Source organism: Marmota marmota, unplaced genomic scaffold (assembly GCF_001458135.2).
Source record: "Marmota marmota marmota unplaced genomic scaffold, marMar, whole genome shotgun sequence".
NCBI classification, from domain to species: Eukaryota; Metazoa; Chordata; class Mammalia; order Rodentia; family Sciuridae; genus Marmota; species Marmota marmota.
The window spans coordinates 6,411,327-6,437,657 of NW_026000137.1; the positions used below are offsets into that span (position 1 = coordinate 6,411,327).

The 26,331-nt window shown below is 56.9% G+C and overlaps 1 protein-coding gene across 1 annotated transcript in view; it reads right to left on the reverse strand.

The window, feature by feature from the left end:
• Nucleotides 1–237: 237 nt before the first annotated feature.
• The window catches only part of Ptprn2 (protein tyrosine phosphatase receptor type N2), a 631,370-nt gene continuing 605,276 nt past the window's right edge, over nt 238–26,331 (reverse strand). Inside the window, exons 18-23 of the mRNA XM_048785405.1 lie at nt 23,338–23,457; nt 22,634–22,800; nt 17,615–17,668; nt 15,789–15,853; nt 3,752–3,825; nt 238–1,734 (exon numbers count right to left, since the gene is read on the reverse strand). Of these exons, the coding sequence (XP_048641362.1) occupies nt 1,663–1,734; nt 3,752–3,825; nt 15,789–15,853; nt 17,615–17,668; nt 22,634–22,800; nt 23,338–23,457 (552 nt within the window). The 3' untranslated portion in view covers nt 238–1,662. The remainder of the gene's footprint in view (nt 1,735–3,751; nt 3,826–15,788; nt 15,854–17,614; nt 17,669–22,633; nt 22,801–23,337; nt 23,458–26,331) is intronic.

Sequence of the window (26,331 nt, forward strand, 5' to 3'; positions counted from 1 at the left end):
CAGTGTGTGTTCCTGTGAGATGTGTGTACCCATGTGGACCGCTGAGCTCAGAGGCCGCCCCCAGGTGGGCAGAGCCGGGGAGGGGGAGCAGTCCTGAGGCCCGGCGGTCCAGGTGGGTGTCAGGGCCGAGGAGTAGTGCATCGTGACCAAGTCAGGCCACTCCGACCTGGCCATCTTAGGACACACAGATGGACAGGGAAAACCTTGCTCTCCCTCCCAAATAAAGACAATCCAGTGTCAAGTTAGCAGTTTAATTATGACACAATTAAATGTATTTATAGATCTCACACTGGAGGATTTCCTTTGAAACATGAGAAGGTAGAAATTACAGGTAGGCATATGCTTCTATGTTCAGATAAAGTCATTTCTAATAATCATTATTTAAATTCCAGATAGCGAGAAATGATTTTGGAAGAGAGAAGACAGATTAAACAGATACACGACACCATGGAAAGACGGAACATGATTTTGGCAACTCTCTCCCCGTATGGTGGCCCTGCTCACCATGTGCCCAAGACCCGCCATCAGAGCTGGTGGTGGGACACGCCAGACGGGCTCTTTTCACATTTAACCTACGAATGGATCTGCAGCGACCGCGACACCTCTGTGCCCTCCTGGACGCTTTCCTTCTGAGGTTAGTGAAGTGGACTTTCCTGTTTCTGGCAGGAGGAGGTAAATCTGATGCTCAGATGTTATTTTGGCAAATCCGAATTATCTAGAAAATGAAGGTTTCATTAAGCAATCCCAGGAGGACCAGAGGTTTCGGGTTTCATCCTCCAGGGGTCTGTCCCTGGAGATGGGGCCGGGCTCACAGGCTCTCTGCACCTGCTCTTCCCCGGGGTGGGGGCTTTGGATGTTCCCTGGGCCACCTGTGCAGGACAGAGCTGAGTGCTTGGGGACCCTGGGGCCTATTAAATGCCTACATTTGTTCTGACTGTGGTTATCTCATAGGAAAGTTCACTGGGGGCATCTGTTTTTGAAATGAAGGAGTCGAGACTTTGACATTTAAAACGTGTCTCCAGCTGGGCTGTTCCATGGCTTGGCAGAGGGAGGTGGTCATGGGAGGTCCTGGCCTCAGGAGGCCGTCCCTGCCCTGGGAAGGTATCTGCCAGGAGCCCCACTTTCTGTGCTCGGGGTAAGGGGTGGCTGGCAAGGCCGCCCACCGTGCCGGGGTGTATCGTAGGCACAGGCCCAGAGGCCACGATGAGGTCTCTCATCTCCCCAAAGCTGCAGGACAAGGGTCCTGCCTTAGTCTGTCCCAGTGGCAGATGGTCTTACAGAGGGAGGAGCCGGGCCTCTGCTGGGACCTGTGGGCTCCCGGTCCCCCGGCATCGCACCCTCCTCCAGCACATTCCCTTCCTGCAGACCACAGTGACGATCGGATCGCGGTGTCATGGACGTGACATCGCTGGCAATGAGAACGTGAATGTGTGCTCTAGGAAGGAGCACCCGGAGCGTGAGAACAGGGGCACCGAACCTTCCCCTCCCCAGCTAGGTGCTCCCACAAATCTCCACGTTTGGTTCAATGAAACAGCACATTTAACCGCAGACTGCGCCGTAGTGTGGGAGTTGGGTGGCCCCGTAACTATGTGGTCACCACAGAAGAATGCAGAGCCGTGCTCCTGTGGCACTCCTGGGGGGCTCCTGGGGCGGGCTGTGCGCCTACTGGGGAAGGGCCTTCAGGATGGCGTTCACCTCCTCTGCCACAGCGGTCAGCGCAAACTCAAACTGCTCCTGCGGAGGGGACGAGATGCGGGAGGAGACTGGGTGAGGGGCTCCTTCCCACTCAGTGCAAGCCCCAGAGTGAGTTTGCAGACACTGTTTAGGGAAAAAGAACAGTCCCAGGTTTCAGTGGGAGCCACCAGAGCTCCTGGGTTTGTGACGGACACGGCTGGGGCTCATGGACTTCTGCAGAGTCTCACTCAGGCCGCAGAGGACAGCCTGGTGCTCCACACAGGTGCCAGCAGGCGGGCACACCCTGGGACAGTCCTGCCCAACAAGCCCCGAACCGATCACCAGGGAACAGGAAGAGCCCAGGCAGCTGGGTCCCACACAGGACACGGCCCCACTTGTCCCTGACTGCCCTGCTTGTAGGAGATGGGGTGTGAAGGATTTGGGAGGCCGTCCTGGACAGGCTCTGCTCCAGAGAAAGGCTCTGGTAGGCACGGGTGTGATCCCTCCAGCCCCTGGTCACTCAGGGGCGTGGATCTGTGCTGGCCTCCTGGTTTTGGTGGGATGATCTACGGTGTTGACATCTGGGGAAGCCTGGGGAAGGCTGCCTGGGGTCATCTGTGTTAGTTCTGCATTTTTCTTTTGCAAGTATAAAATAATAATAATTTAAAAACCCAAACTAAGAAAACATCGAGTGTGCTGTAACTTCCAAAGCCCTTTCACGAATACCACGGAAGGCTTTGGTGGTATCTCTGTGTGCCACAGAGAGCGAGCGAAACCCACGCGGCTCGGCTCTGCCCACCGGGCCATCCCTGTACGGCTCCCTAGCCGGGGTCAGCGTGGAAGTACCGCCTTGGGGGGCAGAGGCCAGAGCGAGGACCGGCAGCCTTAGTGGGAAGGTCTTGGCTGGGGTGCCACCCCGAGTCCTCTGGTTCTGCTGGGAAGTCCTCTTTGTGGGAGCGGTTAATGAACGTTGCCTCGGGGCCTGGGTGGGCTCTGAAAGTGCAGGACGGCCCCGCGCTCCATGAGGCCATCTTAAGAGACCTCTTCCAGTCAAGGCGACCGCACCAGGCCTTCAGTTGTCCAGATTCTCATCCTAACATCTGGATGGAGAGCAGGACTTGGGAACTGGCCGCTCAGGGAACAATTAGACCCAGCCACCAGCCAGGGACTCAGGCCCCACCCAAGTGTGCTCTGGCCAGCCTACCCTGTGGTGCCCGGTCCAGCAAGGAGCCTTCTTTCTTTCTTTCTTTCTTTTCTTTTTCATTTTTTGTGGGGTGCCGGGGCCTCGCTCACACTAGGCAAACACCCCACCACTGAGCTACACCCCCAGCTCCACTAAGGTTTTATTAAACTAAAATCCTGTAGTTGAGGAAAGTAATTTTGCGAGGGCATCTTTTAAAAACCCATGCCCCTTGAGTGGGCCCTGGTGGCATCTGGGTCAGGGGCACACAGAGAAGGCAGAGAGCCGGTGTGTAGTGGCCTAGGTGTGTCTGTTGCCAGCCATGCGGGGCCTTGCTGTTAGGGGGCGGAGAGCACATCAACCTCTTTTCTAGCTGTTTCTAGCTCTGGCCAACCACGGCTAAAGAGCTCCCATTTCCACCCTGGGGTTGCAGCCTGGGCCTTTGGATAAGTCTGAGCTGCTTTGGGGTGTTCAAGGAGCTCTGCACACCCTGGAAACACTCAGATGAATGCGCTCTGTGGCCCCCACGTGGCACAGCTGAGGTGGAGGAGGTGTGCGTGCGGAGTGTGGGGTGAGCTCAGGACCCCACACCCAAGGGTCCTGGGTTGCGATTGCTCCCCCCGTCACCCCCCCCCCCCCCCCCGCACTTCAGTTCCCACCACCTGGGACTTGTCAGCATGTGTTGATGCAGAAAGTATCCGAGTGGCTGCAGGAAGAGCCAGTGAGCCCTCAGGAAGCCCTGGTCAGCCCTTGCCCATGCTGTGGACATTGCTCAGTCAGAGCAGAGGGTTGCATGTGGCTTATATTAAACCGGGCCTGATCCCCGCTCCTCTGAGGAGAACAGCCGCAGAGGGACACTGTCAATATCTCAAGTCCCAGAGGGCCGGCTGACAGTACCTTTGTCTGGACCATGCCTGGTCTCTGGTCCCTCAAGTGCTCCAGGGTCGCGGCGATATCAATCTCCTTAGCACCTGCAACAAACCACAAATTGGGCTGAGTCCAGAGCAAGGATAATCCATGCCGCATCTGTCAATCTTCGGCTATCAGGTTCCCTTTGGGCAAAGAGGCCAATTGAAAATTATTACACTCATCCCTCAGCCGCTTGGCAGGCAGCTGCGATCCCAGCGTTCACATAGAGAAATAAGGCCAGGGCAGCTTTCATTAGCATTAATTCAAGAAAGCGGGCTGAGAGCCGTTTTAAGTGCCTGTGCGGGTACTTATCGACAGCCAGCCGCCACGGGCCGAGGCATCGCCGGCCTTTCTGGTGGCGTTGAGAGGACCCTGGTCAGAGGAAGCCGGGTATGTGCTTTGATTTTGATTCCATAGGATTATTTTCCTTTTAGAAAAGATCCGTCAGACCAATCTTTTCTACCTGAGTGCCGGCTTTTGATAGAGCGTTCCAGAGCTGAAGGAAGGGTGACACCGCCTTGGCCGTGTGCTCAGGTGGGGCTCGGGGCCGCGCCTGTCCTAAGGCGGGTGACGCTGGGTGCACACAGATGCTACCCGACTTTAAGTTCAACCCGAGTGTGTTCCACGCACACACCTGCTTCCCAGTGTGTAAGGCTCCCTGAGGACAGACAACCACGGGACGGGACCCCAGCCCCTCAAGCTTGCTTTGGTTAGACGGGAGGCCCTAGTGGCACAGAGCAGGGCGGGAATCAGGAGCAGGGGCCCTGAAGGGGGCAGGGAGCCACCATGGGAACCCCACACAAGAGCCAGGAGTTCAGGGGCTGCGAGTGACCCCAGTGGGGAGCTGTGACCACCTGCTACATGAGGTCGGGGCTAGGGTCACGCCCCCTGGCAGCTGCGAGCATGGGAACCAAGCCCCACCAAGGCTTGGTGGGACCAGCACCCATACCCTGGAGAGCGTCACCAGAACCGGCAGCTTGCCCCCCATGCCCGTCAGGAGCCTGGATCCACATTGCGAGGCCACATGGAGGGACTCCTGTGGCTCTGCTGGGTCCCAGCAGAGCAGCAGGCTGTGACTGCGCTGCCGCAGGGATCAGCTGCCGTGGCTGTGGGACCAGGGGCTGAGTGACAGAGGCCTGCACATCACCTTCAGGGAGGAAGGCCAGAGTCCCTTGCCGCAGGCAACCAGAGAACAGGTGGGGTGGGGCCGGAGGCCTGGGAGGAGATGAATTCCAGCCCAGGTCCTGCTGCTCGAAGGGACACAGGGCAAGAGCAGGGACAGCCCCGCCCCAGCCCGGGCCGGGCACCCTTGGAGGCAGACAAATCCTGTGCTCTGTGCCCAGGGTTTCTCCAGCCTCCCTGAGCAGCCAGCACCGTCCGTGGGGTCTGTGAATATGAGCGTCCACCAGCTTCCACGCTGCAGCTTTCCCAGCAGGACAAGGGCTCCGCGGGGAAGCCGGAACCTGGAGCAGTGTGGGCCTTGCTGCCACTCACTCAGTGTGAGCAAGTCGACGTCATGACCAGTCCAAGCCACCCAAAGTACACAGACAACACAGTCTCTGCACAGGGAGCCCCTCAGCTGCCCCTTGCCCTCCCCAGCTGACCACATAGCACCAGCAGAAGTTCACACCTGGGGACTGGCCGCCAGCACACCACGGGCCTGATAGGGAGATGGCCTGATAGGGAGAGTCACACTGGAGAGAGTAGCAGGGTGGAGCCTCGTGCAAAACCCAGGGCCCTCCCTGAGCTGCGCTGGCCCTGCATGGAGCACGGCGGGTCTGTCTTCGGCAGCATTCTACTGGATGAGAAGCTGAGCTCAAAAGACCAAGTTCACGCAGATTGGTCCTGGGTGCTGAAAAGGCCACTGGTCTCTGCTCTTTTGCTGAGGTGCAGTGGGCTCTACCTCCCATGCTGCAGCCAGCCCCCCCCCCCCAGAATGGGCAGTTGGGGCGCCAGGAGACGACCCGGTGACTCATGGTGTGCGTAGGCACCCTGCCATTACACGGATTCCAGGAGCAAAGCCCTCCGTGAAGAACCAAATGCTCAGTTGTGCTCGGGGCTGGCTTCCACCCTCTACAGTGGCCACTCCGCCCCGACCCACGAGCCTGAAGTTCTGGAGAGGGAGGAGTGCTGTGAGCTGTCCCACCTGACAGGAAACCTGAGGTCTTCCAAAGCCTGAGGTTGAGGGGCTCGTCTGGGACAGACTTGAGACAAATCACTGGTGGCCATGGTCACTGCTGGTGACCATGGAGGACATTCTTGTGAAGGCTACAGTTGAAACCCCTAGTTCTACTACCTCGGGGCCCTTTTGTTTTTGAGGGCAAGTGAGAGAAGGAAGAGCCGACCTTGTGAGGTCACCTGGATGGGACACCAGAGTCCCTGAGCCTGAAACCACGCCTGAGTGGTGGGGGAAGTTAGATCAGTGCTGAAACGAGCCAAGCACAGGGATGAGGACCCAGATTTGTCAAGCAAAGCCAGCTGTCTGAGAGATGTCCTCTAGCTCAGCAGAGTGAGGAGCCATGGGTTAGGTGCAGGGTGAGGGAAGAGCTTCAGAGGTCCCACAGGCACCACCCCAGGGACGCCCGGCCCTCGGGGAGCCGCTCTGGGCAGGCCCCTGCCCCGCTGTCCAGCTCCTGACCACCAAGAGACCCTGTGCAACCAGAGTGGCGGGGCTGAGGCAGAAGGGCGGGCCTGTGGCCTGGCCACGCCAGGAAGGTGGTTCCGAGGGCTCTAGGAGCTGCCTTGGCGTGCCTCCAAGAGAGTCCTCTCCTGGGAAGCCCATTAGGTAGCACACAAAGGTGCTGCCGGCCAATGCAATGTCCCAGGAGCACAGGAGCAGCCCAGGACCTGGGCACTCCAGGGTTCCCAGGCGGGAGGCAAGACAGGGATCTTAGCCACGAGCGGGACTCTGGGTGCAAGTCCACAGGAAAAACCGGCACCCTTCTGAGGGCACCGAGGCTTCGCCCCTCTGGGGACAGGTTGGGTCTGGGCCATGTCTCCAGGGATGGGACAGCGGTGTGGGTGCCAGGCCTCCTGCCCGCCGTGTGCACTGGGCCGCACTCTCCTGCCTGGCTTGCTTCCTTTCTGCCCTGACGCCCATCCTCTCCGCCACCCGCATGCTCTGCAGCACCTAAGTGGCCGCTGGGGAGCCGTCCAGGGCTGCTCTCACTTGATTCCCAGTTTCCAGAGCTTGACGGTGCAGACGTTTACGCATTGGTTAAATATATTTTTAAGACAGCAGAGGTTTTTCAGCTTTGGATAAAGCCATTATCCAATAAGCAATAAACATTAAAATAACATTAGTATTAAAGTATTAAAACTATTTTTTACCAGGAAAGAATCAATTTGGAGTTAAGAAAACCACATAAATATGCCCCTGGTGTGTCTTTAAGAGGTTGCTTTGATTTCTCCTGGAGTGGGTTATGGCCGAGGGTGGCCCCTCTCTGTCCAGGTGGGGGAGTGTGCTGCGGCCCTGCGGTCACTCCTCAGCACGCCCAGGAGGGATTGCTCAATAAGCCCAGATTGGTTTCATTGCAGATCTCAGACCCGTGGGTCTGCAGACTGGGACTGCAAAGCATTCCCTTTCCTTGAAAGTACAAAGGACACTATGTATCAAATGTCCACCAAGAAGGCCTGCATGTCGCATGAGTAAATGTTCCTGGTTCCACCTTCTGGACCAACTGAGCAAACCTTCTTTCCTCACTGCAGGCATTTGAAGGAGATAATGGTGATTATTCTGACCCCAAAAGAAACCAGTTGGAAGAGCTCCTACCTCCCAGGAGGCCAGCAGAGTGTCTCCTGTGTCCACTCTGGGATTGTCTTGTTCTCTGTTGCTTGGAGCTGGGTTCCCAGGGGCTGAACCCTGAAGGTCAAGACACCTGGCAGAGCCAGACTGGCACTGAGCTGGGTGAGGGCCACACAGCCGGAGGCCCCTCCTGTTCAGCAAGACAAACCCTGGCTGCAGGTGACAGGAGTCAGGGACACTCTGTCTGCCTCTACCAAGGTAGCCCTGACACTCGCCAAGCCAAGCCGCGGCACTGCCTGCTGGGACCACCCACACACATGTGTATGCACACACATCCACGCACACACCTGCACCCATCACACCCACATAATGTGCACACTCACATGCATACCTAGACACACAGGCACACCCATGCAAATACCTGCACCCATCACATCCAGACACATACCTGCACACCCACATACACACCTGTACCCCATCACACCCAGATGCACACATGCACACCCACGCACACCTGCACCCGTCACACCCAGACACATGCACACACCTGCACCCCTCACACACAAACACACAAAGCACACCTACACACACACCTGTACCCCATCACACCCAGACACACACATGCACACTCATGCACACACCTGCACCCCCATGCACACATCTACACCCATCACACCTAGACACATCGCACACACCCACGCATACACCTGCACCCATCATACCCAGACACATACGTGCACACCCACACACACATCTGCACCCCCATCACACCCAGACACACATGCACACCCACACACGCACCTGTACCCATCACACCCAGTCACACATGCACACCCACACACACCTGTACCCCATCACCCCCAGACACACACATGCACACCCACATACACACCTGTACCCCATCACACCCAGATGCATGCGTGCACACCCATGTACATACTGGCACCCATCACATCCAGACACATGCACATACACCCATGCACACATCTGCACCGGATCACACCCAGACACACATGTGCACACCCACGTACACACCTGCACCCATCACTCCCAGATGCACGAGTGCACACCCATATATACCTTACACTCACGCCACATACCACCCATTATGTGCACACCATATGCACACACCACACCCCACATCACGTGCACGTGCTCGCCTCCATGCCCCACCCCTCACATCTCTCACACACACACTCTGTTCTGTTTTTACTTCACACTTTTCTGAATGACTCTAGCTAAAGACTTATGGAAACTATAAGAAGCCTTTTTGCTGACCTAGATAAATTATAATCTCCTTTTTGCAACATTTTGTGGGATCAAAGGAGACCCCTTGGCTCCATGTTCCCTTGAAAATCAAGTGTATCATACAAGACAAACCAGACACCATGTTCTTTCCTTTTGAAAAAAATTCTAAATCATCTGGAGAAAGTAGGGTGCTTACAAGTCTTTGTAAAAATATAAACAAACAAGATGTAGGACTCTGCTCTAAGTCTCATCCTGGGGTGCCCAGAAGGACGGGAGCTGTGGGCAGCGTCCTGACGGTCTGACTTCTGCACATTCCAACAAGACTGCGCAGACGCCACGGCATGGACTTGCACACGGAGTTCTGCCTACATAAGCTGATGTGAGGATTAGTGGCTCCAAGTGACAGAGGTGTCCCCAGCGGTGGCTCTGCCCAGGGCAACACCGACCCCCGGAGCATTCTCTTGCTAATGGCCCCAGAATCCTCCTTAATCCTACACAGTCCACGTTGTGCCACCACTGCTGCCCGAGAGCGGGGTGAGGGCCATGTGGATGCTTCCTGTCCCAGGAGTGGGGTCCCTCTAGGATGTCGCACTGCCCGGAAGGAGGCCTTGGGTGGGAGGGTGGGCAGTTCTTTGGTGTCTGCCTTTGGGAGCTGCCCAGGCCTCTGCGAGGGACCTCTTGCACCAGAAGGGGCAGCCAGGGTGGGAGGCGCTGCTGCAGGGGTGGACGAGACAAGTAAGGGAAGGCAGGTGAGCAGGGGCCGGCTGGGGAGGACGGGGCGGGGGCACCAAGGCTGCCCTGCAGGGAGGAGAGAGGGAGAGGGAGCAGGTGCCCCCAGGCGGAGAGAGAAGGGCCCGAAACACAAGAAAGACCTGCCCGAGAGGGCCGGGTCGGGAGGCCTGGGGGCAGCACCTGACCCCCACCCCCTGGCTGGCAAGAGTGGTCTCCGCTTCCCCGGGGAGGGAAGAACCTGTTGCACGGACTCGGGAACCTCAGAGTGACCCATTGGGCTGCCCTCCTGCAGGAGGCCACTGTTCCCCCCCCGCCACGCTCCCAGGGCCACTGGCCTGGTGGGCCACGAGTGCAGGGCTTCTCAGGGTCTCTGCCCTGCAGGGCCTTCGAGGTCTCTCTGTTGCAGGGGGAGGCACAGAGAGGAGGCCCTGTGGCGTGGCAGAGAGCCAGGCCTGCCAGTGTCCAGAGTCCTGTTGGAGCCCGCAGGGTGGGGAGGGGACAGATCAGACGTGGACGACTGTGAGGTGATGTTCACCCCTCGCAGTAGGAGGCCTGGCCCCCCGGGACGGGGTGCTGCTGCAGGACGTTGAGCTGAACCCCAGGGAAGGGTGCTCTCCTGTCCCGTTAGGGAGTGACCGCAGAGTCCACGGCCTGTGGCCAGCCACGGCCCAGCCGCACCACGCCTGTGGCTGGGCTCACACCTGTGTGCTCTGCCCGCTGCCCTGGGGACATACCCAGTGCCCAGGTGCCAGGGTGGCTTTGGGACTGTGGCGTTCCACGACCTGGGACGCACCAGAAGCTCAGAGAGTTCTCGTCCCTCATCCCACCCCGTCCCTTGTCCCGCCCCCACACTCCACAGAGAGGTCCCTGAGCCGAGAGGATGGCATTGTCACCTGAAGACCGCGTAAGGCCCTGGCGTCTGTGGTCTTCTGCACCTGTGCCCATGACATGAGGGCTTCCTTGGCTACCCACCTGCCCAGCCTGTCCACGGTGGGCCACGCTCTGTGCAGGCCCTGCCTTCCTGCCAATGTGCCCACGCCTCCACGGCGGGTCTGGCCTGGTCCTCCCAGGGGTCCTCAGCTTGACCCCTCCCTCCCCCTGCCGGCCAGTTCCACCAACACGGCTTGGGCTTCTCACTTCCTGTGACCATGGCTGCCAACACTCGGGGGCACTAGCTGGCCTGTCACTCAGGCCTTCAGCCCAGGATGACCCTCATCTGAGGAGATGCTGCTGCCTGCACCTCTACAGCTTGACGCAAAGGTCTTACTGTCCACCTCCCTCCCTCCTGGGCTCTGGCCCATCTGCAGACACACCAGGGCTCTGGGTCTGACCTTGGCCATCTGGGGGGCTTTGGGCAAGTCCCTAAACCTCTGGGGATCTGCTCCAATAAACGAGCCCCCAGGTCCCCTTCTGTCCCATGAGCACAGGTCTGTGGACTGTCACCAGCTCTGGGGAGCGGGTGGCCCCTGGCATTCTGGTCAGTGCCTTCTCGAGCTGCCAGCTGTAGCTGTAGAAGCCATGGACATGGACAGAGGGTGAAGTCCGGGAGGACGGGGCCCCTTCTGGTTTGCTCACTGAGTCCCAGATACTGTGCCTGCCAAGTATGGGTGTCCTGCCAACAGGCTGCCCGTGGGAGGCTGGCTCTGCCTCCCTGTGGCCCACTGGAGGGCACCTTCATGGCTCGGCACGTTTCCAGAGGAGGAAAAGGTGTGTGAGATGGCTGTGAGGAGCAGCAGGACTCCCTGAGGAGGGCAGGAGGGCGGCTGGGGTGCATTCCAGCCCTGGGGCAGCACGTGTAAGGGCCCTGTGCTCTCACCGAAGGAACCAGCAAGGCCTGAGAGTGGCACAGGGAGGGGCATCCGAGGTTTCCTGTGGACTCCCAGATGAGGGCAGACTGGGAGGGGGACGTGAGGCAGAGAGGCCAGCCCAGAGGCCACTGCACTGAGATGGGGCTGGGCTCAGAGAGACCATAGGGTGGTCTTTTCACGATACTCTCCCAGCAGCACGGGCAACAGGACCTGTGCTGTGGTGGACGGTGCTCTGTGCACTGCTCGACATGGCAACATGGCTGCCCAGCACGAGGATGTGACCAGCACATCTGAGGACAGTTCCTTTGCAATTTCACTTAACTTTAATTAAACAAGGTAACCACACAGGCCACTGTATTGGGCAGCACAGCTCTGAACGGGTGTTAGTTTTAGAAAGTTCAATGAGCCATAAAATGTCATTTGAGAAAGACCTGGTGTTGTCACAGGCAGCCACGGAGGAGCCCCAGCCACCAGCCAGGCAGCGCTGGGCCACAGCCGCTTGCCTCCTCTGCTCCGTACTCTCTCGTTCCCTCTGGGGCCGCTGTCCCCATTCTGCTGAGACCTGCCACCAAAAGGTTACGTCTCTTATGAGAAAATATCTCCAGGACCTTGGATCTGGCAGACTTCTTGGGTATGAGCCCGAACACAGACACAAAAGGCAGAGACAAACCAGATACTTTGGTGCAACAAAAGACACTTCCAGAAGGGTGAGGGCTGCCCACTGCCCACGGGTGGTAGGTCCGAGATGGAGGATGCACAGAACGTCAGGACTCCTCAACCCATGACCACCGCGCACGGCCCACCTCCCCGGACTCAGCAGAACTTCCTCTAAAGATGATGCACACAGTCAAAAGTCAGATGAGATGCTCAGTGCCCCGGTCAACAGGCAAAGGAGATCAAGGCCACAAGGAGATGCCACTTCTCACCCATGAGGGTGTGAAGTGTTCTCACTAAAGAGTGAGAACAGCCAGCCTTGGCCTGTGTGCAGACAAACCGGGACCACAGCGCGGTGGAGGAGAGTGGTGAGGTGTCCCTCAGTTGGACAGACTGCCGTCCAATCCTGCAGTCCTCTTCTGGGCATGTGCCGTGCACACCTTCCCAGCAGCCCGCTCACCTGCCCCAAACTGGAAATGACACAAATGTCCATCCGCAGATGAACCAAGTGGTCTAACATCTCTGTCACAAAAGGAAGGGGCCCTGGCAGAAGCCGCATGGATGAGCCTCGAGGACCTTGGTGGGGTGATCAGTCAGTCACACAGGACAGATGCCACTCAAGTTCACTCAGGGAGGCACCCAGAGTGCACAGGGCAGCACAGGGAAGGGGCAGTGCAGACAGCTTGCTCCACAGGTCCCTCGGGGGCACAGGTGGGCGGGAAGCACCTGAGTCAGCCAGGGGCTGAGGGGGACCTGGCTGGGCAGGTGCTGGGACCGCCCCCTGCTGTGTGGCAGGTCACTGAGCAATCATTTCCAGCCAGCGCGAGCAGACAGGCTTGAGCAACGGGTGGCACCGTTTCACAACAGATTCACAACGAGAGACAAGAAACGGAAGTCCCAATCTTTAGTCCCTATCAAACAAAAGAACAGGCCTCCCCTGCCAGCACCCGCCTGGGGCCTCAGCCAGGGCCCAGTTCCCCAGAGCCTAGCCGTCTGCAGGTGGGCCTCGGGGAGAAAGGGCGAGTGCGCAGCCGCCAGGCTCCACACTGGGTTCCCGTCATCTCTGCCTCCCCACAGCCTCAGGCTGACCCAGCAACGGGCCCTCTTGGACCCTTTGAAAAACTGAGGAGTAGGAGAAAACTCTGGAGAGGAGACGTTAGGGACCAAGCAGAAGTGGAAAAGCAGGAGCTGGGCGCGTTCCTGCGTGACAGCTAGCCCTTCAGCCAGAGGCAGCACTACCCGGGGAAATCCTGACCCCTCACGGGCTAGCCGCCCCCCGCCCCCAGCTGCAACAGGAAAATGCGCAGAAGTGCTCACCCTTTACTTGTCCGCCACCATCGAGTGGACCGCGGCCCTATCTACTTTGATTTCAAAGCGCATTATCGTCCACTTGCTAACCAACCAGACGGCAGAGAAAGAACTGAGCAGGCCCCGGGCCTGATCCCTGAAAGGCCCGTGAACAAGGGCGCTGTGCTGCCGTGCAGCTGGGCGGCGCTGCAGGCCGGGCGCTGCACAGGAAGGCTTGGGAAGGCTTTCTCTGGTCCTTGTGCAATTCATTCCTTTTAAGACGGGGAAATGGGAAGAAAGGCTTCATGTCCAGGGTTTGGGGCCTTTGATCATTTGATGAAGGCTGGGACGGCAACGTGGGCCTCCAGCTTCTCAGGCCAGACAAAGACGGCCCTGGCCGCACAGGACAAAACCCCCTGTGGCCTCTCGGGGTGGCGCCTGGGAAAGGCCCACCTCAGCTGGTGAGGGGCCGCCTGCCCTTTGATCTCTCCAGAGAGCAGGGCGGCCCAGGTCAGGGAGAGGGCGGGCGACCCAGCTCAGAGCCAGCCGGGAGCCGGCCCGCTTCGGCCAGTTCCACATGGCTGGCTGGCATTGTTGAGAACCGCGGCCACGCTTCAAATGGAATTTGACATTACAGGCCACAGCGGAGCCGGCAAACGGCGCGCCAGGGCGCCGGACAATGGTGGGCCCCGCCCCAGCAGCGGAACCTACTGCCCTGCTTGCCCTCCAGGAGGTGAACTGGCGGCTGAAGGTCCAGGCTGCTTGCATGGATGGCCACCAGGCTGCCCAGCACAGGCCGGCCTCCTTGGCACCTGCTCAGGCTCCCGAGATTTGGACTAGCAAATTTCCACTTGGGATGGGTATCTACCAAGTAGCTCAGGAGGGCACGCTGTTGACAAAGGGCTGCAAGGTGTTGCTTAGCACGGCGGCCTGCGTTCTGCCGAAGCTGCTCTGGGGTGATGGGAGGGAAATGTGTGTGTTCCCGAGAGAGAAGGCAGGCTGGGGGGTAAGGGCAGAAGTAAACATTGTTGATACCCCTGAGCGCCAAGAACTGCAAATTTGTAAAGGAAAAGTTATTGAATGACTCAGCTGGATGAATGGGTAAGAAAAAAATGAAAAAAGAACTGAACTTTTGACTAAAAAGGTGAGGATCGCGTTACATCTTAAAACCAACACACCACTGCAGAGCCGGAGCGTCTGCGTCTTGTCCTGGGTGCTTCCACGGCATTGCCAGCCGACGAGTCAGGTGCCAAGCTGGTACTGGGTGTCCAGAAGCCGGGCTCACCCTCTCCTGGGGCTGCAGAGCAAGGCTGAGCCAGCTGGGTGCCATGCAGGGTGTGGCTCAGCCCTTGGGGGGGCGACGTGGGGTCCAGAGACCCTGCCCAGCACGCAGTCCCGTTGTGCCTGGGTCTTAGCATGTCTTAAGCCTGGGCTAAAGATGGGCTCTATGTCTTTTCTTTCTTTTTGGCCAATGAAGATGGAGTAAGGAAAACACCTACTTAACACTAATAGTAGAAACTAATTTCCACTGTCAAGATCTGCTCTGATGGCTGGGTGAAGGTGAAGAATGGCATGTTCCGGGAGGCAAAGGCTCCGTCCTCGTGTCTGCCCATATGTATATATGTGTGTGTGCATATGTGCGCGTTATCAGACGATGACTTGCTCACAGCTCAACAGAGGCTACAAAACGCCACCCGTCTCTTTGCCAGGTCCCACGGGGAGCTAATGGACACCATGAGAACAGCACAGTCCTTCCACCCCCAAGCAGCACTGCGTGGAGGAGGCGCGTGCTCACCGGCTCCTTGGTGATGCCTCCTGCCTGGGCCTGGCAGGGGGCCTCTCATGGGTCTCCTCTCTGGAGATCGCCTGGCAAGTGCCAGACCAGTTCTGCCCCTCCTCCTCCCTGTAATCACCACGGGCAGGCTGGCCACAGGTGTCGCTGCACCCCTGCCTTGACTGCAGTGTCCAGGGTCCCCCCGATAGACAGTGCTCCCCTTCTCGGAGGACAAAGAGCCATTGAACAATGTTAAGAGTACTGGGGGGCTGGGGATGCAGCACAGTGGAGGGGCCTGTCTAGGGTGTGCAAGGCTCTGGGTTCCACCCCAACACCCCAAAACAAAAACCCAACCCTCAAGACTGGTTCCTTTGAGATAAGGTGGCTGGCACTGGTGACATTACTACCAGACTAGTAGGGAGACTCTAGTAGGAGACCTGAGCCACACTGTGAGCCTCACTGTGGTCACCCTAGGCTGTCCAGCTTGCTGCAGCATTTAAAGACCCGAGATTGCCCTCTTCTGGTCCTAATGTTGCATCGGAGTGTGTGTGATTGATTCTTATCAGACCTACTATGTGCTCAGCACATTCAGGCTGACAGCAGAGCAGGAACCTCAGAAATAAACCACGCCTGCTGCAAATAGCCTTCCTGTGATTCAGGGAAGGAACAATCGGCTGATTCTCTCCAAGGCCTCCTGTGAATATCACCCCCCGTGTTGCCATGGCAACGCCATCCCATCTCTGAGCCACAACAAAGCAGCCAGACTGGCAGTCTCACCTTTGGCCATCTTATTGAGAACCATGTCAATCAGGACGTAGGTCCCGCTCCGGCCTGCACCATCGCTGTCAACAGAAGGAGAGAGAATGAGGTGCTGCCTGTCCGGTGACCCACGCACTGCAAAGCTAGCAGCACTATCTCCTCTATGTTCAAGGGCTTGGGGAAGGGAAGGGGCTGCGAATTAGAGGGGAGGAGGGGAGGGAGGGGGAGGCGGCAGGAGGAGGGGNAGGAGGAGGGGGAGGGGGAGGGGAGAGGGCCGAGAGCTGCTGGGGCAGAAGGCAGGGCAGGAGCAGCCCTGGAGAGGGAGCCTGGGATCAGCCACCCTACTTGGTACACATTTGTCTCTTTCAAGACTTCTTCCCCCTCTCTTTGGCCAGAGGTGGGGTAAATTTTGTCAGAAACAAAACAAAACAAAATGAAGAGGCATGCCTGTGTTGGAGGGGATGGGTTTACATCCAGAGCATCTGGGGCACTGCCCCGCCTTGCAGGCCGCCCATTTGTTACTTAATCACATTCTTTAAAAAGTGCTCTCATTTCATCTCTTCCTCATCCCACCAGCTAAAATTGGAATATTTACCATCTGGACTAGCGTTGTAAAAATGTCTTGAATTATGTTTTAACAACAGCAAATTGAAAAAAGAAAAAGAAAAGTTTCTTTGCTGGGAGGAAAATGGCCCTGCTGCCATCCCTTCCTCACAGGGAATATGTGGGCAGTTGCTCTCTGACCAGCACGGCCACCAGTGCGGAGTAGATGCTCTCCGACCAAACGGCCACTGACAGAGGAGGACGCTTCTCATCCGCAGGCTCGGACAGTCATTGTGACCGCAAGGGCTCTGTGGCTGCGGCCTCCGCAGCTTCGGGCAGTCTTCACAGTGGAGCACCCCGTCTGGCCTCAGCAAGTGGCTGGGACAGCCGCAGTGGGAGAGATGGACCTTCGCCCAAGCTTCACACACAGGAGACACAGCAGCCCAGGCTGTGGCAGGCCTCAGGTGGCCACAGGTGACCAGTGATGTGCCCCTGCAGAGTCCGTAGGCTGCAGACTCACTCTGCCAACCTCTCCACGGGGGAGGCTGGCGCAGAGCCCCCTCCCTGCTCCCAGGGGCACCCTGGGGCCACTCACTCTTGCCTCTCCTCTGAACTGCAGATTTGGTCCTTGATCTTTGGAGACAGATTTTCTTTTTATTCCACAGAAAGGAATGTTCAGTGAGATGGCTTTAGAAATCAGAGTTTGAGGTCTTCACCAAAACCAGTTGCCCATGGAGTCTGGCAGGGGCAGAACCCTCGCTGAGCTTTCTCTGGCTGGATCTGTTCCAGCTGGTGGGGGTTTAACCTACTTCAGGGCATGGTCACTGGAATATTGCCCAAGGGCCCAGAATCTTGCAATAAGTGAGAGGTGGACATGTCTTTTGTAGGACAGGACTTGTCCCTGCTCATGACTGCCCTGGGCACTTCTCACAAAGGGCCCAAACCTCTCAGGGCAAGACAATGCCACTCACTAAAAACCTACCAAAAATGTTGTCTCAGCTGCAACATGACAATTTAAGAAAAAATAATGTGGGCAGGACACTGACATTTGGAAATCATGGTACACAGCATAGAGCTTGCTAGAAAGAAGACACGTCAGGCAGCTAAGGTGGGTTCAGAGATGGACACACAGCCTCACTCAGCCAGAGGCACAGTGGATGATGCTTATGCTCTGGTTTCCCTTGGGAATACCAGCAAGATGTATTCATTGAGCAATTAGAAAGTCCAGCTTTCGTATGGAGTGCACCCGTTATGTTTTGAAATAGCAACACTTACTGATCCAGGTTAAAAGTCGTACTTGCCTGCAGTGAACAATGATTGGACAAGAACGGCCCCTGTAGCACTTGTTTACTTTTCTGAAATAAAAAGAGATATAAAAATTATAGTGATACACTAAGACTCTGCTATTCAAAATACCCAATCACCAAAGCAGAAAGTCCATATCATTGATATCATTTTAAAATAGTCTGTTGGACAAAGAAAATTAAAAATGACACATATCAGTTTAAAGATTTTTCCTTTCGACATAAACTCGTTGAACAGAGCTTTGAAAACAATTCTCAATCCTGACCCCCTTTCCAGGTACGAGCGCCTGGGAGGGTCCTGCCCTGGCTCTCGCCCTCCCACGGGGCCTCCTCCCCCTTCTCCTCAGCTTCTGGGGGGGGGGGTCTGACCTCCGTGTGACACGGTGTCTTGATGTTCCACTAAAGACGGGGCGGGGGGGTTTGCAAGTCATGCTCAGGATTTCTCACAGTCTGAACATCCTATCGGAATGTGATATTACCAGATGGTCTGAAAGAAGCATCCAAAGATCCTATCTGACCTCTGGGTTTCAGGTAAGTATATCTAAATGACGGAGAAATCACCATGGAGTCCAGACAGTCTTTTCCATTTTTATAAATTTGAGTATGTATAAAAATAGCTCCATTGTGCAGCTTTTAGATTAGAAGTTATGAAAATTAATAATGAGAATATATTTAAGATTTCATTAACTAACCTTTGTCCAAATCAGAGGGCTGACTTAAAATTGACTATGTAAGATTCTAGGGTTTTTTTTTTTTTTTTAATCCAGTAAAACAAGGAAACATGTTCACATATTTCTTACTTGAGAAAATTAAAGACAGGATCTCAGTTTATCGGAAGGGAAAAATGGATGAAGGGATGTTTCTAGAATGTACTGCATGAACTCAAACAATGTAAGACTAAAGAAAAATGACAGTACAGAAAAAATGTTTTCCCCTTGAACCAGAAATGGGAAAATCACTTTCTTTGCAAAGGCTTGCCTGTGGAGCAGCGGGGTGGCCAGCTGGAGGTGGAAATTCAATCGATGGCTGCCACAGAGCACCGGGTGGAGGGAGGGAGGTGAGTGCCGGCAACTGGCACTGAGTAGAGACTTCAATACCAGGCAGCCCCGCCACCAGAGGGTTCCTTTTTCCTACTTCCTCCACAGAGTAATAGGACGAGGTACTTCTGACGGGAGTCGGAGCCCCCAACCTGGACAGCGTAAGGCGAGTTGAGGGGGCAGGCTGCAGAGCCTAGATGAGATGCGCCCACCTGCAGATAGGTCGTGTTCAAAGCCTGTTCAGAGCACTTGATCTCGGCTGCTCTCTAGCCTGTGGAAATGGGCAGCATCTTCGTGCTGGTGGACCACCCAGAGAAGCCTTGAAAAAGGGAGGGCTTGGAGCGTGTAAGGCAAGCCAGCACTCTGGTGGTCAGGTCCTTCCTGCAGGGGCCCTTCCTGGCTTTGTACCCTGTGATGGTAAGTCTGGGGAGGTGACAAGTAAGAACGAAGCCACTGTGATCAATAGCACGTGCATGCCAGAACACCTCCAAGTTCTTCACCTTTGGAGACTAGACTGGGAGACAGAGCCATGTGGACCTGCTGCTAAAATCTTCCACTGCTGATGTGGCTGTAAAGATGTCACAAGTGCCAGCTCTGAGAAAGCAAGTTCTGGCCCCAGACATGCACCTCAAAAAGAGGAATGTGAAGCTCACAGCTCATGAGAACTGTGCATGGGGCTGGGCATGGCTGGAATGTACAGGGCCCTGGGCTGCACCCCCGGCAAAAAAAAGACTGTGTACACGTGCCTATGTAGGCATGTGCGTATGCATCTGAGTATGGGTGCACACATGTGTGTATGTGTGCACATGCCCATGTGCACGTGTACATGTATGTGTACTCAGCCAGAGTGTGCATGCATGTATGTACACACATGCATGTGTGTATGTATGTACCTGTGAGGATGTGTGCATGCATGTGTGTACAGGAGCACGTGCACAGGTTTGCACACACACATGAATGCATATGGGCACACAAGTAGGTGTGTACGTATATGTAGGTGTATGCACATCCGTGTATATATGCACACATGTGTACATGTGTGTGTGCAGGTGTGTATATGTATGTGTGCATGTGAGTACGTGTGCATGCATGTGTGTGTGTGCGTGCATAGCATCAAGCAAGATCAACTATCAGCCCTCTTTGGGGCTTCACTTTTAAAGTCTTTTCTCCCTCAGACAAATTTCTCAGTGCTGCGTCTGGCTAACGTGAAGGCCTCAGCTCCACACCTGCAGGACCTTCTGCTCTATTCCAAGCTGGGCCACTGCTTGTAAGACGGAACACACTGCTCCTCAACAGGTTCTCTCACTCTGTCCTGACTGGGTCAAGCACAAAGAGAGGCTCGTTAAAAACAAGAGCCTGACACCAGGGCCTTCTGCAGCTGTCTGGGGTAAGGATGTGGGTCTGGGGGCCAGCAGCCATTTGCATCTGCTCAGCTGCCTGTCTGGCAGAGTGCTTCTGCCCTGGCTGGGTGAGGGGCATGTGAGCAGGAGCCGGAGGATGGGCCATGAGGCAGCGTCTCTCTTCTCCACCCGGGAGCCCTGTCTTCATTTGTGGCATACGAGATGTCCTTCTCTCCAGCAGATTGTCACCAGCTGCCTCTGCAGGCCTTTGCAAGGGTTTGCTGTAACTTTAATGTCCACACCAGCTCCCTGCCCTGGGCCAGACTATTACAGCCACCACGAGTGGTCTGGGGGGCACGGGTGGGAGAGAGCTGCAGTGACATGGCTCAGATCTTTATTTACAAAGAACCATGCACTCAGATCAGGGAACATCACAGACAGGAAAGCAAAACCATCGCATGTGGACCCTAAGGGCTCGTCGGGTGGACCCTAGGTGCAGATGCAGATCGTTGGAGGAGATGAGCAACACACAGGGTCTCACTAGTGTCTCAGACACATCCTCAGTCAGCAGGGGGTCTCCACATCCAGGAAACTGGCGTTACTTATGCTTCCACAGGAGGCGTTTACCGAGAAGGAGCGGTTAGTGATACAAACCAACCCTCGGGCCACTGAGTGAGAAGAAACCGCCATGCAAACCAACAGCAAGCAAAGGTGAGGCCGTGAGAGGTTCAGAGGGTCCCCACATGTCCCTGCAGCAGACACAGTTTCCAATGATCACTTTTGTGACTATGCAACTGGGCTCATATTACTAGCTGCAACATCACAAAAATGACACTGGCCACCGCTAATGAGCTGGCAAAGTAAGGCTTTGTCCATGTTTACAGTGAGCAGCGTTAGTGAATGCTATGGCACACAGCAAGAGGTGCAGGAGAGAGGGAGAGAGGACAGACAGCGGGAGAGAGGTTCTCCAAGCGAGGCCTCCCGTGTGATGCTAATTACCCCTTAGCAGTTCTCTGTAGAGTGTAAATGTGCTCCCTCTGGGCTCCAGGAACAGTTAATTACACATCTCAGGAGCCTGATGCACACACCAGGCCGGGGAGAGAAGCTCTGTCTGTCGCTCAGAGGGGAGCAACCCTGCACCCTGCCTCGGAGGCGTCTCCAGACACAGCTGCTGGCACTCGGCTGCTGCACAGAGAACCACCTTCCAGAGATGCACATCTGGGTGTGTCGCCACTGGTGCCCACTGTCCAGGGAAGGTGCGGCCGGCCTGACTGGACTCCCAGTCCTGCCAGACACAGCCAGTAAGGACGGCTGATCCTCCCCAGACGGTCATACCGGGCTAGAAGTTTGCTTTCTTTTCGATTTAACAAAGACTTTTTGGGGCCACGCGTTCTCAGACCCTGGAGCAAGGGAGTTTGGGGAATCCATTTTTCTTTGCGATGTGTTTGGAACCCTGAGGTTTGGGTATGGGTATGTTCCGTTCCATATATGGATACAGACACGTGCCCATATGCATATATGTCAACCACACAGGATGAGCCTAGAGGCATGAGTGGCCGCCTCTCAGCTTCATCCGTTTTGCTGGTGATGACTGGTTTGAAGATGACCTCAGGAACCCAGCTGAGATTCCACGTGGCACGTCTCTGTGCACTGAGGAGACATATGCAGTGGCCAGGAAACTGGGGGATGGGCAACAGCTCAGGGTTCTAGGTCCATCTCTGGGGTGGGGACAGAGTTGGATGGGAGTCACTGAGTGTATGTGACAGATGTGACACCAAAGTCCCTCCTTGAGCTCTTTCACATGCTATCTGACCCAAAGAGCCATCGAGATAAAAATGTTGTAATTATTTCAAATGGACCAGAAGGCAAAAGAAATCATGTCACAACCAACTGTAGCCTCCACCTGCAAAATCTGCAGAGGAGCTGGCCCTGTCAAGGTGACAGTGGCCCCCAGGGCCACACAGAACACTGCTCTTGGGGGCCTGCCATGCGGGGCTAGGACGCGCCTCGCCTTCACTCTGCTCCTTGCCCGAGTGCCTCCGAGGAGGGTGCTGCCTGCCCCGCGCCTGGCTGCGGTGCTGCTGCCTGGGGCCACTGCAGGCCCACTGCAGTGCGACTGCGGCCACCCCTGAGACTGCAGCCCCACTCCGTGCGCAAGGGCTTGCTGTGCTGTGCTGCTGATCTCTTCCTGCCACAGCCTCGCGTTTGTGCAGCAGAGCAGCACACGCTTCAGGACAGGACAGCTCGTGGGGCGACTGGCCAACTGTCCGAAGGACAGCCACTGAGAACGCAGCCGCGAGCCCCCCGTGCCCAGGCTCTTGCCTGAGACAGTCCACCCCAGAATCCAGCCACCTTATTAAGCCTCACCCCAGCCGCCGGGCGAGGGCCCAGCTCGCCACACAGGCCTCACATCCTCACGTTGGGGCTGCCGGCTGAACCGAGGGCCACCTTCCCACCATGTTAAGGTGTCCGCCTCGCCACTAACCAGCACCAAGGCTGGAGGACAGCGGCAGGTCCCCCACCTCTTGCCCCAGAGGATGCCCACAGCTGGAGCCACCCAGACACAGGATCTGGTGCCAGCCCGTGCCCTGCTGCCTGGTGTCACCCTCTGGCTACATTGGCTGCTGGCAGCTCTTTACCTGCGGAAGTCCAGGAGTGCCCCTGTGGAGGAGGGGACGCCCCCGTCATACCAGCTCAGGAAGTGGAACTGGGTCACGGTGCGCGTCTGCCGAGTCTGCAGGTTCTTTAGGTAGAAGCTCCTCACCAGGAAGTCCTCGCACCAGATGTGCTCCGAGACCAGGTTGACCTGAGGGGGAGGGGACAGGAGGGGACAGGACAGGCCATGCATCGTGAGTCACATGCGCCTGCACCTCACGCTGCCGTTGGGGCGGAGGGGCGTCTTACAACATGACAGCTGCTGCAGCTCAGCCTTGGCTTGGCCCGATGCTTCCCTCTGCTCTGAAATCACCTGCACAGACACCGGGAAGCCCCTGGCCCAGGCAAGGAGCCCCTCGGTCCTCGGGACAGTGGCAGTGCTCTCTGTGGAAGGAGGTCCTGCCTGGGTGGCTGGGAGCAGGATCGACCATCCTGGAGGTGGGTGTGCTGCTTATCCTGCCAGCGCTTGGGTCTGCACTTCATATGTGGAGATACACGGTGCACCCCAGAGTCCGGGGCCACAACCACACAGCCATGTGGCACCTAGACCCCTGAGAACCTGTGGTGCTGCCTGCCCTGTGTGGCCCTGCCTCTGCCTAGTGGACAGGACTGGTCAGCTGCTGGCAACCTCACCCAGCAGCGGGGCACATGCTCCTCCCTGGGGACGTAGGCACCCCTGCCTCGGTACCTCGTAGAAGTGGTAGAGGTTGGCGCCTTCGTCCGGCCAGTAGTGGTGGCTCTGGCGCACCCCGTTCTCCGTGAGGGGCGTCAGCATGACGATGACAGCACAGCCGCTCTCCCACACCATCTGCGGACAGAAAGGCGGGCCCAGGTGAGGCTCCGTCACACGTGCCGCACTGTGCTAAGGGACAGGCAGCGAAGGGACACTGCGCTCACAGACACCGTTGCCATGGGGCAGCGTCTGCCCTCCGCTGCTCTGGTCTCGCCACGCGTTCTGTGGGATGTGGGAGCCAGCGAGTCCCCCCATGTAGCCCCTCCACGGTTCCCCGCCAGCCATGTGCCTGCCCAACCTTCGGTCTGTAAAGGACACTTTCTACCACGCGACACAAGCAGAGATCTGTCACCACAGTTATTTTTTGGTGGTTGTCATTACTTTGCTGGGCCAGAGAAACAGTTCACCCGGCGGACCTGCAGAGCCATCGGCAGCGGCTGAGAGGAGGCTTTCCAAAGCACACTACAGACTCCACAGCAGCATATCTCAGTAGGGTTCAAATCAAAGCAGACCCCAAGCTGATTTTGCCATTTGTCCTGGCCACACGGGACAGCCCCAGACCCGGTGAACAGAGCGTGCCCGCCACCTGGGCTGCACAGTCCTCCTGCGCCCTCTCGCAGACGCGGCCTGCCACTGGGGGCGTGAACCTGCGTTCCCGGCCCAGTGTGTCCAGGGTGGCCGGCCCCTCCCCATCACGGGAGGACTGCTCTCCTGCACGGGTCACATTTCCCACAAGACTTCACAGAGATGTTGACAAGCATTTGTGCTTGGACGCGAGTCCGTATCTGAGCGCTTCCATTCCTTTGAAATACAAATATAAAAATCCAGTTATGATCTTGTTATTTAAGAATCCACATCTCACCTATGAAAAGGCTTGTCCCTCATAGTTCCTGTTACTGAATTCCCCCGTCAGATTACATTTTAAAATCAGGCTTGTGCTTGGTGTTTTCCTCTGTTAATGCTATTTATTTTCCCGTGGGATAGAAACAGCTGATTTCCCTGGGGTGCCTCACTGCCTGCTACCTACGTTGGGATTTAACGGGACCTCCTGAGATATTGGCCAAAATCCCACAGTAGATGTGAACCTCGCGTGAGCCAGGAGCTTCCCTCGGCCTCTGTGCCAGTCGGGCAAGAAGGGCCGGGCGTGCTCTCTGCCTTCAGACCTGCTCCCCGTCTGCACGCCCGTCACGCGGCAGTTTAATGTGCCCTTAGAAAGCGAAGAAGCTCGTCGGAGCCATTACGGAAATGAGGAGAAACACGGGTTTTATGAGTGTAATAAAAACACAACGATCTAGACCGTAAACTAATCACCGGCACCCCGCTGGTGCCGCCCAAGTGTGACGTTGGGGACCTGCCGCGGCAGAGGGGCCTTGCAGCTCACGGTGGCAGCCTTGGGAGCCCGCCTGGCTCTCTGAAGAGGTGCTCAAGATTAAATCCAAACAAACTCCATAAACTAAGGTCCCAGCCTCCCACGGTGCCCTGGGGGTGACGCTTCTCCTTAGGTCTGGGTAAGAGCAGAGAAGGCGTCACCAGACACACAGGCAGCTGCGTTGGGTCCCAGGGCCACAAGCTGCTCAAGAGCCTGACGAGGTTTTCTGGTGTCCCAACCTGGGGGAGCCACAGCACCTCTCACTAGCTCCCACCGTCACCCACGTGCCGCCCGCTTAGCCTCAGAGCATGTTGAGGGAACTTGACGGTTGGCGAGAACAGAGAAAGAACCTGGTCCACCAGGTCTCACTTCCGCCCTCTTCACCCCAGGCTTGGTCTGCAACAGGCAGGACGTGAGGTGCTGCTGCCCGTGGCCGGGGAGGGGGACACTGTGCCATGCACCTTGAGAGAGCTGAACTTCCTCCTTGGACATAGGCGATGACCTGGAGTCCCTGTTCAATCTAGCGCCGTCCCCTGGAATAGGCCGGAATGAAACTAGAGAGCGACAGGCTGGTTCAGGAATGGCAGTTTCGGGGCTTCTGTTAAGTATCTGAGAACACTTGTGGTCTGCACTCTGCTATCTGACCTCTGACTGAGCCATGTGCCAGGCCTGAGGCTGGAGACTCGATGGGGACAGGCAGGGCTGGTGCTATGTGTGCCTAGAGGCACCTGTGGTGGCCCTCAGACCCCCTCCGCTTGCAGACTTTCAGGGGGTTACTTTTCCCAGGCAGGAAGCAGGGTCCTCTATGCCCTGATCAAGATGAAGCTGCGATGTAGACGGTGAGTGAGCTTGGGCACGGACCCCACGTGTGAATGGCTGGTGCTGTGCTCGGAGGATTGAGATCCCCCAGACGTGCCGGCTCCTCTGCTCAGAGCCCACCTCTGTGAGCCTGGGCGGGGAAGGGGCAGAGGGTCTTCCCCCCATTCCTCACAGTGGCTGGGTTCCAGGGGCTCTCTTGGTGTGAAACCAGGGCTAAGCCCGCTGCCAATCCTGGGGAACCGCCCAGGGCCAGAGACTGGTGATGGATGCAGAAGAACTGGAGTAGCTCAGACAGTTCGCCTGTGCATGGGAAGTGTGATGGGAAGTGTGGGCTGGTGCTGCCCAAGTGTGACGTTGGGGACCTGCTATTTGAGCCAGCTCACTGGCGATTAGAGCCCTGGAGCTCCCTGCTGAGGCTGGACTATCCTCTCCAGTGGCGCTGAAGTGGCGCCTGGTGCCTGTGTGTGGCCCCTGGAAGGCCATCTGTTTGTTTTGGTACTGAGGGTGGACTCCGGGCCATGCTGCCACTGTGCTGCCACCCTGGCCCTTCAATTTTATTTTGAGACGGGTCTCCCTATGTTGCGCAGACTGGCCTCAAGCTTGGGACCGCCCTGCCTCGGGCCCCGAGCTGCTGGAGTCCAGGCGTGTGTCCCTGAGCCCGGCTAGAAACAGGGCGTTGCAGGTGTGATGAGCTGAGACGAGGCCCTACCAGAGGGGCTGGTCCTAATCCAGCCTGATGTCCTTCTCACAAAGAGGGCCAC